This window comes from Panicum hallii, chromosome 2 (genome assembly GCF_002211085.1).
Source record: "Panicum hallii strain FIL2 chromosome 2, PHallii_v3.1, whole genome shotgun sequence".
In the NCBI taxonomy this organism is placed as follows: domain Eukaryota; kingdom Viridiplantae; phylum Streptophyta; class Magnoliopsida; order Poales; family Poaceae; genus Panicum; species Panicum hallii.
This window is the reverse complement of record NC_038043.1, coordinates 52985296-52999057: the sequence shown is the minus strand read 5'-3', so window position 1 is coordinate 52999057 and position 13762 is coordinate 52985296. Positions and strand designations below refer to the sequence as shown.

The 13762-nt window shown below is 45.6% G+C and overlaps 1 protein-coding gene across 1 annotated transcript; it reads left to right on the top strand.

Moving 5' to 3' along the window:
* Positions 1–4122: 4122 nt before the first annotated feature.
* On the top strand, positions 4123–12817 carry LOC112880480 (importin-5). The gene is made up of 19 exons (XM_025945118.1): positions 4123–5688; positions 6017–6220; positions 6907–7011; positions 7102–7167; positions 7401–7565; positions 7869–7943; positions 8025–8176; positions 8670–8805; positions 8901–8970; positions 9044–9171; positions 9255–9311; positions 10052–10237; positions 10344–10436; positions 10672–10824; positions 10920–10986; positions 11069–11205; positions 11965–12056; positions 12131–12197; positions 12318–12817. Exons 1-19 carry the CDS (start codon positions 4426–4428, stop codon positions 12480–12482), a joined length of 3381 nt encoding a protein of 1126 aa, XP_025800903.1. The 5' UTR covers positions 4123–4425; the 3' UTR covers positions 12483–12817.
* Positions 12818–13762: the final 945 nt, after the last annotated feature.

Genomic DNA, 13762 nt, shown 5'->3' with positions numbered 1-13762 from the left:
GTCGACCTCGACGACCCGGTTCAACTTCGGCTTGTGCCGCAATATCCGCACGCAGCAGCGACGAGTTCGACTACTTCGACTTCGCGAGGACGATCGGCAGCCCGCCGACGACTACTTCAACTACTCATCTCGACTTAAAAACTAGTAGGAATCGACTCCGACTAGTCGAGCTTCATCAACAAACCGTCCCAGCTCCATCAACGAGCTCCACGGCTTCGTCGACATTCGTCCACGAATCAAGCTAAGTGACTTATACCTTTTCCAACTTGTTCTTCACAGGATCGGCTACCTTTTTGGGTACGCCTCTCGACGGGCATGAAACCCTCGGGGGCTACTCCTTGATCGATTACTTGTCCGTGTACGACTCTCGATGGGCATGAAACCCTCCAGAGCTACACTTCGCCGACTACTTATCCGTGTATGACTCTCGATGGGCATGAAACTCTCCAGAGCTACACTTTGCTGACTATCTTTGCGCACTGTGCATCCTCTTTGTCGCATGACGACTACTTTCTGCGCGTGTCTCCTCTTAACGGTCGCTAATCTACTCGGGTAGCACATGTCTTAATCCGTGAAACCTCAGCTCTTCTGTCACGCCTAACGCCTCTACGCGTACACGAGATAAAGATCTCATACACGCTATGAGCAACGGCTAAAACAGGACCAGGTGCTTAAACGTAACAGGTGGACTGCTCGGGAGATTTAAATGATCTAAAAAAGAACTCGACACAGCAATTTTTACACCAAATAAATTTTGGTGTCTTCACATTATTACTGAGTACTACTCGGTATCTTCGCATTATGCTACATAATTTGTGCATTGTCTTTTTTCAGGTCAAACTTCGGCAACAACCCTCTAGGCAGCGCGGCGTGCCATCGCAGTTCCGCTAGTTCTCAGGCTCGGGGGCTGGGCGATGCGCACTACTCGACATGGCTCCTTTGGCTCTCTTGGCTCGTAAGCTCGGGAGCTGGACGCCGCAAAACTACTCGAAGACGACTCATATGAAGACTGAGAGTGCAGAAGAAACCTTAAGACACCGCGCGGTTAAATAAACCAGCGGGAGGCTTAATTTCACTATGCAGAAGACGAAAAGTTTTTCTCAGGATTTCAGAGTAACACCAATGCCACGATTCTTGGATCCTTTTTCCCAAATTTGAGAGATTTGGATTCAAGGCTCGGGGGCTGCGGGATATATGGCATCGACTACTTATTTTTTAAATTTATTTAAAAAGTAAGGAGGATTACAGACTAATGTGACTCTCAGCCTAATTCTCCGATTCAACCTAAGGCTCGGGGGCTACTCCATATGCAGTGCGATTTTTCAATCGCACACCATATCAAGGATAAAATTCGGGGCATGAGCACCTCATAGCTTTGATGCAGCCGAGTAAGTACTCGAAAAAGGACTTCAAGACGGAGCTTCAAGGAAGCCGAAGCCTACTTCGAAAAGTACTCGATAAGCCTGCAGTACTCAGCTACGAAGAGTTCGGGGGTTTGTCAGACCCGGGGCCACGGGACTGTGTATATAGCGTAGTTTAAAGAGATTTAAGAGATTAAATCCGTCTTATCTCTTATTCATCTCGTTTATCTCTTATTTATCCCGTTTAAATAAGAGATAAAACTAACCGATACGGAAGGAATCTATCCGAGATATGTTCTGGTACGATTCCTTGGCTGATATCGGTGAGGATTCTTGTAACCCTGACCTCCTGGATATATAAGGGAGGGCAGGGATCTTTTCAAAACACGATCTCCAGATTATTCTACACCAAAGGCAATACAAACCACCATACAGGACGTAGGGTATCACGTATCTTGCGGCCCGAACCTGTCTAAGTTTTGTGTTCCTTGCACCTTCGAGTTCCTAATCTCGGCGTCCCCTCACCCAAAACTTACCACCTTGGGTATATCCCTCGGTGGGCAGCCGGTTAAACACCGACAGATCCTTCAGCGAACGGCTACATCGACCTCGACTACTCGGCTCGACTTCACCTCGCGCTGCAATGTCGATACACCGCGGCCGCCGACCTCGACGACCCGGTTCAACTTCAGCTTGTGCCACAATGCCCGCGCGCAGCAGCGACGAGTTCAACTATTTCGACTTTGCGAGGAGGCTCGGCGGCCCTCCAGCGACTAGTTCGACTTCGTGAGAAGGCTCGGCGGCCCGCCGGCGATCACTTCGACTTTGCGAGGACGATTAGCGGCCGGCCGACGACTACTAAGCATTATTACTGAGCAGCCAACACGGAACTCAACACCCAAGCTCAGGGCGCAATATACAACACCCCAAATAGGACGCAGTGTATTACGCTACTCTAGCGGCCCGAACATATCTAAATTTGTGTCTTGTGTCCTTGCGTTCACCTTCAAGTTCCAGATCCGGCGGTCTCTCACCAAATAATCATCTACCTTAGGGTATCCCTAGGTAGGCCGACGGTAAAAACACGACACTTTTGAACTGAGTGCTTGAACCTCTCTTGTGATTTGCTTCAATTGTATTTGCAATTGTCAGATTGCGTATTTATACGTTCTTGCCTGTGTTCTTCGATTCGTTTGCAGAAAAAGCCTTCTCGATAAGGTCGATCAAGTTGTGCTTGGTTGATAACCAACAGAGCAGTGGTGTAGCGGTTGCAGGGTTCGAATCTTGCTGATTTGAAGCCGGATCGTCAACGTCGAGTCCTCCACCAATCGAACTTGTCCTACCTCTCGGAAGATCGGGCCATATCCTCATCATGCTTGGGTTTGCACAGTAAACACACATCGTAAATATCTGTGCGCTACATTTCGATCAACTTATGGTAATATTTGGCCCGTATTTTTTTCATGTAATTAGATTGCGATGCAAACCCTTTTCAATACGCGGATCCTTCAAGCTAATGCCATATCTCGTGGTCTTACCATGGAATTTGGCCGCATAGAAGGCTTTCGTAATCATAGAGTGGGATGATGATAAGCATCCACACACATTCATTACAAAAAATGGAGTTCATAGGAGATAATAATGGGGAGGCTAAAGAGGACAAGCTAGCTTTGCCTTGAGGGTTCAAGGTGATGTAGAGGGCTAGTACTGTTATGCAAAATCAGTTTACAAGCCACTGCTTATAATAGCTAGCACTTTCAATGGTGCGCCAGAGGATGCTGCTCTATCATGTACAACAGCCTCCCTCCTCCTATGTGTCATCTTCTCTCTTTATTGATAGCTCCCTGATTTCCATTTCCGTTAGCCGTGGAACCAAAGCAATGCAATTTCTCATTATTTTGTTTAGAGGATTACGCCACGCCAGTTTCCCGTTGCTATTTTTAACGGCTTAAACACTACGTCAGCTTCTCGTTACTTTGCAAACGGATAACGCTATGTCGGTTTCCGTTACTTTGCTAACGGCTTAACGCTATCTAGTTTTCTTGTTACTTTGTTAGCATCATATCAATTACTCTGCGAACGTTACCATTGTTTTCCCATTACGTTTGCTTTTGCGTCGCGATTTCAGGAGCAAACTACACCTATATGGTGAAAAGGAGCCGCAACGAACACACGGGATCTCGGTCACCGTGCGCATTCACCACTTGGTTCGCATTGACATGATAGGACCCAAACATTGCACTTTCTTTATACGGGAGGAAAGAAAGAAAGTCCACAAGGGATTGCCAGCACACCTCCTAGGACGAGCCCTGTTGGGCCGCAGCTGTTCCCCTGAGCCGTGCACCAATGATGACGCGGGGAAGATGGCACCCGGCCGCCTGCCTGTACCCATCAATGCCCAATCATGGCCCTCCATGGGCGTCACCACCTTCTCCTGTCCATCCATTCCATCCACGCGCCCAGCTCACGCCCCCAGCTGTAAAACCCAGAACCCCCCCGTGCTCGCCGAAAAGACGCGGCACGGCGAGGAGGAAGCATCTGCGAAGCGGATCCCATGGCCAACGGGGCGCGGGCCGATGCCGGACCGAGCCGAGCGGTCGGTTTCTGCGGACGCAGATACCGGCGCGTCGCTGCGAAAATCCACGGGGCGATGGAAAGGTGACGGGGACAAGGGAATCCCGCGGAACCGGCGTGCGGGGCGCCCGAAGGCCGAGCCAGCCGGACGGACCCGAGCCGACCCCGGCCGCCGGCAAGGCCGCAGCCAAATCGAACCAAACCTACCCCACACGGCGGGCGTGCTCGCTCTGGGTCTCATCGCACGGCGGTTGCCCCACCCCAACACAACCACACCAGCCACGAGCGCGAGCCTTGGCCTGGTCTCCCGGCGGCCGCGACGAGCGAGCCGCATCTCCCAAACCCTACCCATATAATATTAAACCCAACCCCGGTCTCTAATTCTCTCTCCACCACCCTCCCCTTCCCGCCGCCGCCGCCACCGGCTCGACCCCCGCCCCCCACCCAAACCCTAACCGCCGCCGCGCGCCCCGGAGTCGACTCCGATCCGATGGCGTCCGCCGAGGACCAGGCCGCGGCCGCCGCGCTGCTGGGGGGCGACCCGGCGGCGTTCGACGCGCTGCTGTCGACCCTCATGTCGTCCTCCAACACCGACCGCTCCGCCGCCGAGGCCGCCTTCCACCGCCTCCGGGCCTGGCACCCGGAGCCCCTCGCGCTGCGGCTCGCCTCCTCGCTCGCGTCGCCCGCCACACCCGCCGACCTCCGCGCCATGGCTGGGGTCCTGCTCCGCAAGGTCCTCTCCCCGACCCCGTCCTCCGACGCCTCCGCCAACAACGCCACGCCCCCGGCGCCGCTCTGGCCGCAGCTCTCCCCCGCCGGCCAGTCCGCGCTCAAAGCGCACCTCCTCTCCGCGCTCCAGTCCGATCCCCCGAAGCCCATCGCGAAGAAGGTCTGCGACGCCATCTCCGAGCTCGCCGCCTCGCTGCTGCCCGAAAACGCGTGGGCCGAGCTGCTCCCGTTCCTCTTCCGCGCGGCGTCTGGGCCCGAGGCTCCCAACCTTCAGGAGTCTGCGCTGCTTATCTTCGCGAGGCTGGCGGACTACATCGCTGAATCGCTGCTCGACCATCTCATGACTATCCACAACCTGCTCGCTGCTGCCCTGGCGCATCCCACGTCCCCTGATGTGCGTATTGCGGCCCTGGGTGCTGCAGTCAACCTCGTCCAGTGCCTGCCCACCAACGCCGATCGGGATAAGATGCAGGATTTGCTCCCAGCAATGATGAGGGCGCTCACGGATTGCCTAAACTCTGGCCAGGAGGCCTCTGCGCAGGAGGCGCTGGAGCTGCTTGTTGAGCTGGCTGGTGCAGAGCCTAGGTTTCTACGACGGCAGATTGCGGACGTGGTAGGGGCAATGCTACAAGTTGCTGAGGCTGCACAGCTGGAGGATGGGACCAGGCACTTGGCGGTTGAGTTTGTCATTACTCTTGCTGAGGCAAGAGAGCGTGCACCTGGAATGATGCGGCGACTCCCCCAGTTTGTCGGCAGGCTGTTTGCAGTGCTGATGCAGATGCTGCTTGATGTCGAGGATGACCCTTCTTGGCACTCTGCTGAAACTGAAGATGAAGATGCAGGTGAAGGGAACAACTATGGAGTGGCACAGGAGTGCCTTGACCGCCTTGCCATCGCCATTGGTGGAAATGCAATTGTGCCAATTGCATCTGAGCTGCTTCCACAGTACCTTTCTGCTCCTGAGTGGCAGAAGCACCATGCTGCGCTCATAACACTGGCACAGATTGCAGAAGGATGTGCAAAGGTTAGCCTGATAACTTTTATAAGTATGACTAGTGTACAACAATCTGTTGGTCAATTAGAAGGATATTTATTGTTGCTGTTTAGGTCTTTTGGATACGTAAACTGGATTTTTTGAACTGACATGTAGAATTAGGAAAAGGGAAAATTGGATGATGAACACTATACTTGTCCACTGATTCCTCATGTAGAGATGACAAATACTAAATTGCCAAATCTACAAGAGTTATTATAGGCTAGTATAAAAAAAACATATGCTACCTGTTCCCGGTTTCATGTAACATTGCTGAAAAGGCCATCTTCTCATTGGTTTCTGTTTTTTTTTCTGGCAGGTTATGCTTAAAAATTTGGAACAAGTTGTTTCAATGATATTGAATGGATTCCAACATCCTCACCCACGTGTGAGATGGGCTGCAATCAATGCGATTGGTCAGCTCTCTACTGATTTGGGACCAGACTTGCAAGTTCATTACCACCAGAAGGTGCTGCCTGCATTGGCAAATGCTATGGATGATTTCCAGAACCCACGAGTTCAGGTTAGTTGTATCATTTCAGCGAAACTTGATCTCACACCCTTCAACTTGTTACTGCTTATTTTTGTTGCATCAATCATCTTGATGTGGATCAAGAAGTTTTTTGTGCATCTTACATACTGAAACAACATATTGTAAATAGGTGGGCACAGTTAACACATCTGAATGTCTCAAAAAAAAATTCTATTTAGCTTCAAGCTAATAAAGTTCCTTCAATAAATAGTAATTTATCACCTAGCAAGTTACCTAGTCCTTCATGTCATCACCTTTACAAGAAGTAAATGCTAATAGAAGGTAGCGGATGCTCGAGTAACTTTGATTATTCCGTTTTGGAAACTTGACTTTTGCACCCAATGCTGTTTAAGTGGTTTGCGTTCATTGAGATACTAGGTTTATGCAATTCTTTGTCTCAATTCTGAGGCAGAAGTCATGCACACCTATTTATGTCATACATCTTAGGAAATGCTCCCTCCGTCCTAATATATAAGGTGTAACCACTTTTTACTCGTTCCATAATATAAGGCGCGCTCTCTCTATACACTCGTACATCGATGCAGTAATACTAGTGTTGATAGAGAGAATTAAATATGTTCCTTGGTCTTTGAACCAGAGGTGGTTACGCCTTATATACCGGGACGGAGGGAATAACAATCTGTATCGACTTCCTATATGACTCTTTTTGTTGACAGGCACATGCCGCATCAGCCATTTTGAACTTCAGCGAGAACTGTACACCAGAAATTTTGACACCTTACCTGGATGGAATTGTTAACAAATTACTTGTTCTTCTTCAGGTATGCATTTACTTGCATTGAATTATATTTCAGTTTGCTTTGGGCATATTTGTTATTATGGGTAGTAAACATGCTAACATCTATTTCTAGAATGGCAAGCAAATGGTGCAAGAAGGAGCATTGACAGCTCTAGCTTCAGTAGCAGATTCATCACAGGTAACTGTTTGTTTGACAATTGGGAGTGGGTGGATGCATTTTGCTGTTATATGCATAATGGATCTTTGTTGTCATGTACCATGGGGTTGTCCCATTGTTTTAGCGTTTTCTAGCTTGCTGATGATTACAAGTTTATAGCATTTTGACAACCCTTCATTTGCCTGTCTAGCTTGTTGTTGATAACAAGTTTAGAATAGCATTATGACAATTTTTGTTTTTTTTTTGCCTTGCAGGAGCACTTCAAGAAATACTATGATGCTGTCATGCCATACCTAAAAGCTATTTTGATGAATGCAACTGACAAGTCTAAGAGGATGCTCCGTGCCAAGTCCATGGAGTGTATTAGTTTGGTAGGAATGGCTGTGGGTAAAGACAAGTTCAGAGACGACGCAAGGCAGGTTAGCCTCTTCTTTCACTTGTAATGTTGTGTTCCAGCTTCCAAATAATGTACTTTGTTGCAAATGACTTGCTATCGATTTTTAATCACTGTTTGTGTTCTTGACTCGTTTAAATGTTCAATGCTTTTCCTGCTGATGTATCAAATTCAGGAAGATTGTATGTCTTTTTCTGTTTGATAAAATTATTATTTATGGCTGTCATTTCTGCTTCTCCTTGAACCTTAAATTTAAAGGTGCATCTTCGGCTATACTATTTTTTTTATTGAGGAAACATTGATATTCTAATCATCTGCCCTTTGCTAGGTTATGGAAGTACTTATGGCTTTGCAAGGTACTCCAATGGAAACTGATGATCCAATTACCAGCTACATGTTGCAGGTATGCTTCAACGTAACTGAAACTAGGCTTAACGACACATTAAATATGTGAATGTCTAACACTTACCACCACATGTTATAGGCTTGGGCCAGGCTATGCAAATGTCTTGGGCAGGATTTCCTTCCTTACATGAGTGTTGTTATGCCACCACTTCTTCAGTCTGCTCAGCTGAAGCCCGATGTAACAATTACTTCAGCTGAATCGGATGATGAAATAGAATCAGACGACGATAGGTCGGTTATTCATTCTATTGCAATATTTTATCTACTTGATTAGAGATTTAGGTTGGCAATCCTGAAAATCATGATAGACTATTGCCACTTTGAAATATCTATACCTTTCTCGCTCTTGTACAGTTGCAAATAGGGAATCTTTCTATTTCATGGTTGATGATTTGACTTTTTCTTGCCTATAGTTGATGTATCCATGAGAATGTACAGAAAAGAATTTAGAAGAAATTGGTTTAAGCGCAAAATTATCTAGTTTAGCATGTTAATTTGAAATTTATTTGAAGTATGAAGGGGTATGAACCATACTATGGCATTTAGATGTAGTGTGCCTACTTGGTAAAACATTTACACTGTTTTGTTTATGGATCTTTTTTTTATTGATATATAGTTCTAAGGTTTTGCTATTCATCCCCCTTCCTGCCGAGGCACGGAGAGCATCCTACTTTTAACTTTGTATAATCTTTTTGACACTTCCCCAAAATTTATGTTTATGCAGCATTGAAACAATCACTCTTGGTGACAAGAGAATAGGAATCCGAACTAGTGTGCTGGAAGAGAAAGCAACAGCTTGCAACATGCTGTGCTGTTATGCTGATGAGCTCAAGGAGGGTTTCTTCCCATGGATTGATCAGGTTTGTTATCGCATGAAACATATCCAATGTCTAATTTTTTCAAGTCTCAACTGCTCCTTTCCAACATACACCATTGATTTCAAATTTATATGTAGGTTGCCCCCACATTGGTCCCTCTGCTGAAGTTTTACTTCCATGAAGAAGTCAGGAGAGCTGCTGTTGCGGGTATTTTGATGTTGTACAGTGATTTATTTTCCACGCACATTTGCTCCTTTTACAATTCTGAACATCTGTGCAGCAATGCCGGAACTCCTACGTTCGGCCAAATTGGCTGTTGAGAAGGGGCAGGCTCAAGGCCGTGATGAGTCTTATGTTAAACAGCTATCTGACTACATAATTCCAGCTCTTGTTGAAGCACTTCACAAGGTCTATTTGAAGATCTCCCAGTAGTTTGATTATTATTTCTTTTGCACATGCTAACACCTGAACGTTTTGCATCCTTTGTGCAGGAGCCAGAAACAGAAATGTGCTCATCCATGCTGGATTCATTAAATGAGTGTATGCAGGTTTGTACATTTGCACCATCTGCTTGATAATTTCAATCTATGGTTGAGATTTTTCTTAAAGCTTCACTTGGATATTTAGTTATAACTTCTATTTTCTAACCTCCTACCCCTGTGTTGTCAAATAATGATGTCTTAGTGTATTTTCTCTGATAGATGTCTAGTTAGAATGGAACTTCACAAAGTTACGCCAGGCGTATTGTTTTTTTCAGTCTGAAACCTGTGCATCTCCATATGTGCAGAATAACATGGGCCCTTATGCATGTATTCTTGTCTAGTGGAGGCATCAATCTAATACTGTTTCTGGAATAAATATAGTGCTTTATTGGTCGAAAATGTCTCTTTTAGGGAAGGCTGAAACATGTATTTCCATCGCTCAATATGTTTGGGATTTTATCCATGTTTTATTCAGAATGGCTGATGATAGTCTCATGTAACAAATTGTGATCAATAAAACAGTTGCAATTAGAGCCAGCTAGCATCACATGGAGGAATCAGGGTTCTGCACACGGTTTTGCACACTTATTAGTCAGCCAGGCAAAGCTAGATAGTCTTGCTTGCATGATCATCACCTTGCAATCACAAAAAGGGCAACGAGAGGGATTATTTAACTATGTTCTGTGGATGGAACAATATTTGCTATAGTTCTGTTGGTATCTCTTAGCCTGTTTTTAAGTATTCTCGTCCCTTGTATAATTTATAACTGTCTCATTGAATTTTCATTGATGCTACTCATTGGGCAGCTTTCTGGTCGTTTGCTTGATGAAACCCAAGTACGAGCTATTTCGGATGAGATAAAAAATGTCATTATAGCCAGCGCAACCAGGAAAAGGGAACGTACAGAAAGAACAAAAGCAGAAGATTTTGATGCTGATGAAGGAGAACTACTTAAAGAGGAGAATGAACAAGAGGAGGAAGTATTTGATCAGGTTTGTTTGTTTTTGAAATGATGTTAGGGCTTATCTCATTTCTCTTAAAGATGTTCTGAGATTTAGCATACCTATTATTTTTCATTTAACATCTTTAAACTTTCAGGTCAGCGAGTGCCTTGGAACTTTGATTAAGACCTTCAAAGCTTCTTTTTTGCCGTTCTTTGATGAGCTCTCAGTGTACATTACGCCAATGTTGGTAAGCCGACTGAGCTCTGCCCTGTTTATTTATTTGTATGAGCTCTCTGTTGTTGAGCATTTTTTTTTCAGTGATTGCATGCTTATTTTTGGTTTACATACTGGGATCTTAATGTTTTTCCTCATTAGTAACATTTCTTGTTTTTCCATGCTTATTCCTGTTGTACAGTGCTTATTTTTTTTAGGTTTGATATTTTCGTTCCAACTCATTTTTGTACCCTATCGTTGATGTGCAGGGAAAAGATAAAACACCTGAGGAGAGAAGGATAGCTATCTGTATATTTGATGATGTTGCAGAGCAATGCCGTGAATCAGCTTTGAGGTATTATGATACATACCTTCCTTTCCTTTTGGAGGCAGCAAATGATGAGAATTCAGATGTTCGGCAGGTCAGTTTTTTGTTCTATTATGTTCCCTTGATCCATTCTCCCTTTTCACTTGGTACCATTGGACACCAATAAAATGACTGTTCCTGTTCGTTTAGGCTGCTGTCTATGGGGTGGGTGTATGTGCTGAGTTTGGTGGTCATGTTTTTCGCCCCCTAGTTGGAGGTAGGTTCTTTATATTTCTAGTATTTTAATGTTTTTTCAACATTTTCCTACCAATCCAACAATGTGATGCTGCTGAATGCAGAGGCCCTATCAAAATTGAACAATGTTATCCGACATCCTGAAGCACGACTGCCAGACAATATTATGGCATATGATAATGCTGTTTCGGCACTTGGAAAAATATGTCAATTTCATCGGGATGGTATTGATGCGGCACAGGTATATGCTCATTCTCAATAACTTTTTTGGTATAATATGACCAATATTTTCTAGCTTTGTGCCTACCCCAATGACAAGTGGCTATTTGTTGGTAATAATGATCAATGTCTAAAGGTTATATCCATAGCCAACTGCATGTGACGGCATCTTCTCAGAAGTTGCTTAGTGCGCCCTAGGTGGGTAGCTCATGTGGGATTCTGGGTAGGAGGGGAAGAATAGGAAGGAGGTTGTACCAGCTCTTGGAGGCTTTAGGCGCATTACTAGGAGAAACCTTAAACATGGAAATTTCATCCCTAAGAGCGTCCTATTGTTGTCCCTCCTTCTCCCTTCTTTCCACTGCGCTGAGACAGCGCGCACACACTGAGGGAGCAATGAGCAGGGGACACTGAAACTCTAATGTGGTGTTTGGTTTGAGGAATCACCTCATCTTTGATGGAATTGTCGATCATGTAGTCGTCCCATGAATTTTGTTGGAATGAACCTATTTCTCATTATTAAGCTAGCCATGTGCCTTTTGAGGGTTAAGATGGTGATGGAGGAACCCGGTTTTATTCCCCAAACCAAACAAAAATGTGAGAAGGTGGTGGACCACCCTATTCCTCAAACCAAACACCTGTAAGCTTCTAAGTTTACTGCATGGTGTCTAAAGCCTAATTTTGCACCGTTAGCTTTGCTAGGGGATAGTTATACCTTGTGCATGATACCATTCCAAACCTTGTGCATGACACTATTCCAAACTGATCCATACATTCTTCTCAGGTTGTTCCAGCCTGGCTTAGTTGCTTGCCTATAAAAGATGACAAGATTGAAGCTAAAGTTGTACATGAGCAACTTTGCTCCATGGTGGAGAGGTACACTCATGACTGGAAATCTCCCAACAAGGTTAATGGCTTTTGCAATTTATAATAACCAGTTCTGCTTGCAGGTCGGATACGGAAATTCTTGGCCCTCAAAATCAGTATCTTCCTAAAATTGTTTCAATTTTTGTTGAGGTACTGTTTTATCTGTGCCCTCAATTTGTTAGGTTGTAAATTTGTAGTGATAGTTATGTATGACTTAACTGTTATGTATGAACTCCTGAATGGTTATTGTGCAATCTGTATGTTGTTTAGGTTTTGGGCAATGGATCAGAGCTTGCTACAGATGAAACCAAAAACAAGATGGTCAGTATCTTGAGGCGATTCCAGCAGACTCTACCTCCAGATTTTCTTGCGTCAGCATTTTCCAACTTGCAACCGCAGCAACAGCTCCTGCTACAGTCGATTTTATCGACATAGTTTTTGCCGCTGCAAGGTCCCGGCTTGCGTTTTTTTCTTGATATTTCATCATTGTTACCGTCAGCCAATTCTTTGTATTGAATATTTTTCTGGGTGGGGTAATTTGTGAATGCATCGCTCGCTTGGAGGAATTGGAAGTTGCCATCATACATGGTTTTGCTGTAGAGTGTGTATATTGTCATGTACTCGAAATATGTTTTTGAGACGTGCTGCAACAGAGGTGTAAGGGAAATGGTGAGATTTGTTGTCGGTTGGGTTGGACATGCTGCGTCAGTTTTGGTAATGAGATCATTGTATTTTTGAGTGAGATTGCTTTCCGCTTTGCTTTGATTCCAGTTAATCTCTTGTCATTTTATTGGCCAATTTTTTATTGCAAACTTTTGAGATATGCCTAGTTTGAAAATGCTGAAGCTTTGTATTTTCGTCTCCGTTAAAGCCATCGAGTTGACCTCTCTGCATACGAGTGGCATCGAGTTCCCCTTGGGCTCCGTGTGAGCTTCGAAGCCGTGATGGTCTCAACGTGCTTGTACCGTTTGTGTCGCTACTGGAGCTTGCTACAGCCTACAGTACCTTTTTTTTTGAAAGGTAAGATTGCTACCTTGTGATCTGAGGAATTGTTTTTTACGATTCTCCGTTGATACGCCGCACATGCCGCATAGCGGTTGCTTCATTTGTTTCCACCTTGTCTGCATACGAGTGGCATCGAGAAATCTGCGGCGGAATTGAAGATTCGCGAGGCTGGGGTCTGGACTTGGTAGTCCAACCGAACTTGCCCAGCAACCTAATATCGATCAGTCGTTTCATGTTCTTTCAACTACAAGGAGCATGTATTTTTATGCTATTTTGTTTATAGTCCCGGCTCCCTCTCCCTGTAGCCGGCGAGTCCTTGTTTTGAGTTTTCTTCTCAACAAATCCATAGAAGTACACAATCACGTAGCAGGTGCACTCGTCACCATAGAGGAATCAATCCCAACAAATTCCAAAGGTACCTTTCAGATAATCTTCGCTGCAAAAAGTTTTGACATCAGCAACGAGCTAGAACTGGTCGCGAGAGGGTTACCTCCCGAAACACGGCTGGAATATGTCCACCTTCTCCAGCTCCATGGCGGCTCCACAGACGAAGACAAATCTGAAACCAACCCCCGAGGCCGATGCCAAGATGCCATCTTCCTTGACCTTGCTGCTGCCCAAAAAGTGGTCTCTTGTCCTGTTCGCGCGAGTAGCCCCGCCGAGCTCGACAAAAGAAAATGCCCCTTGACAGCGACAAGCAGGGCATCTGC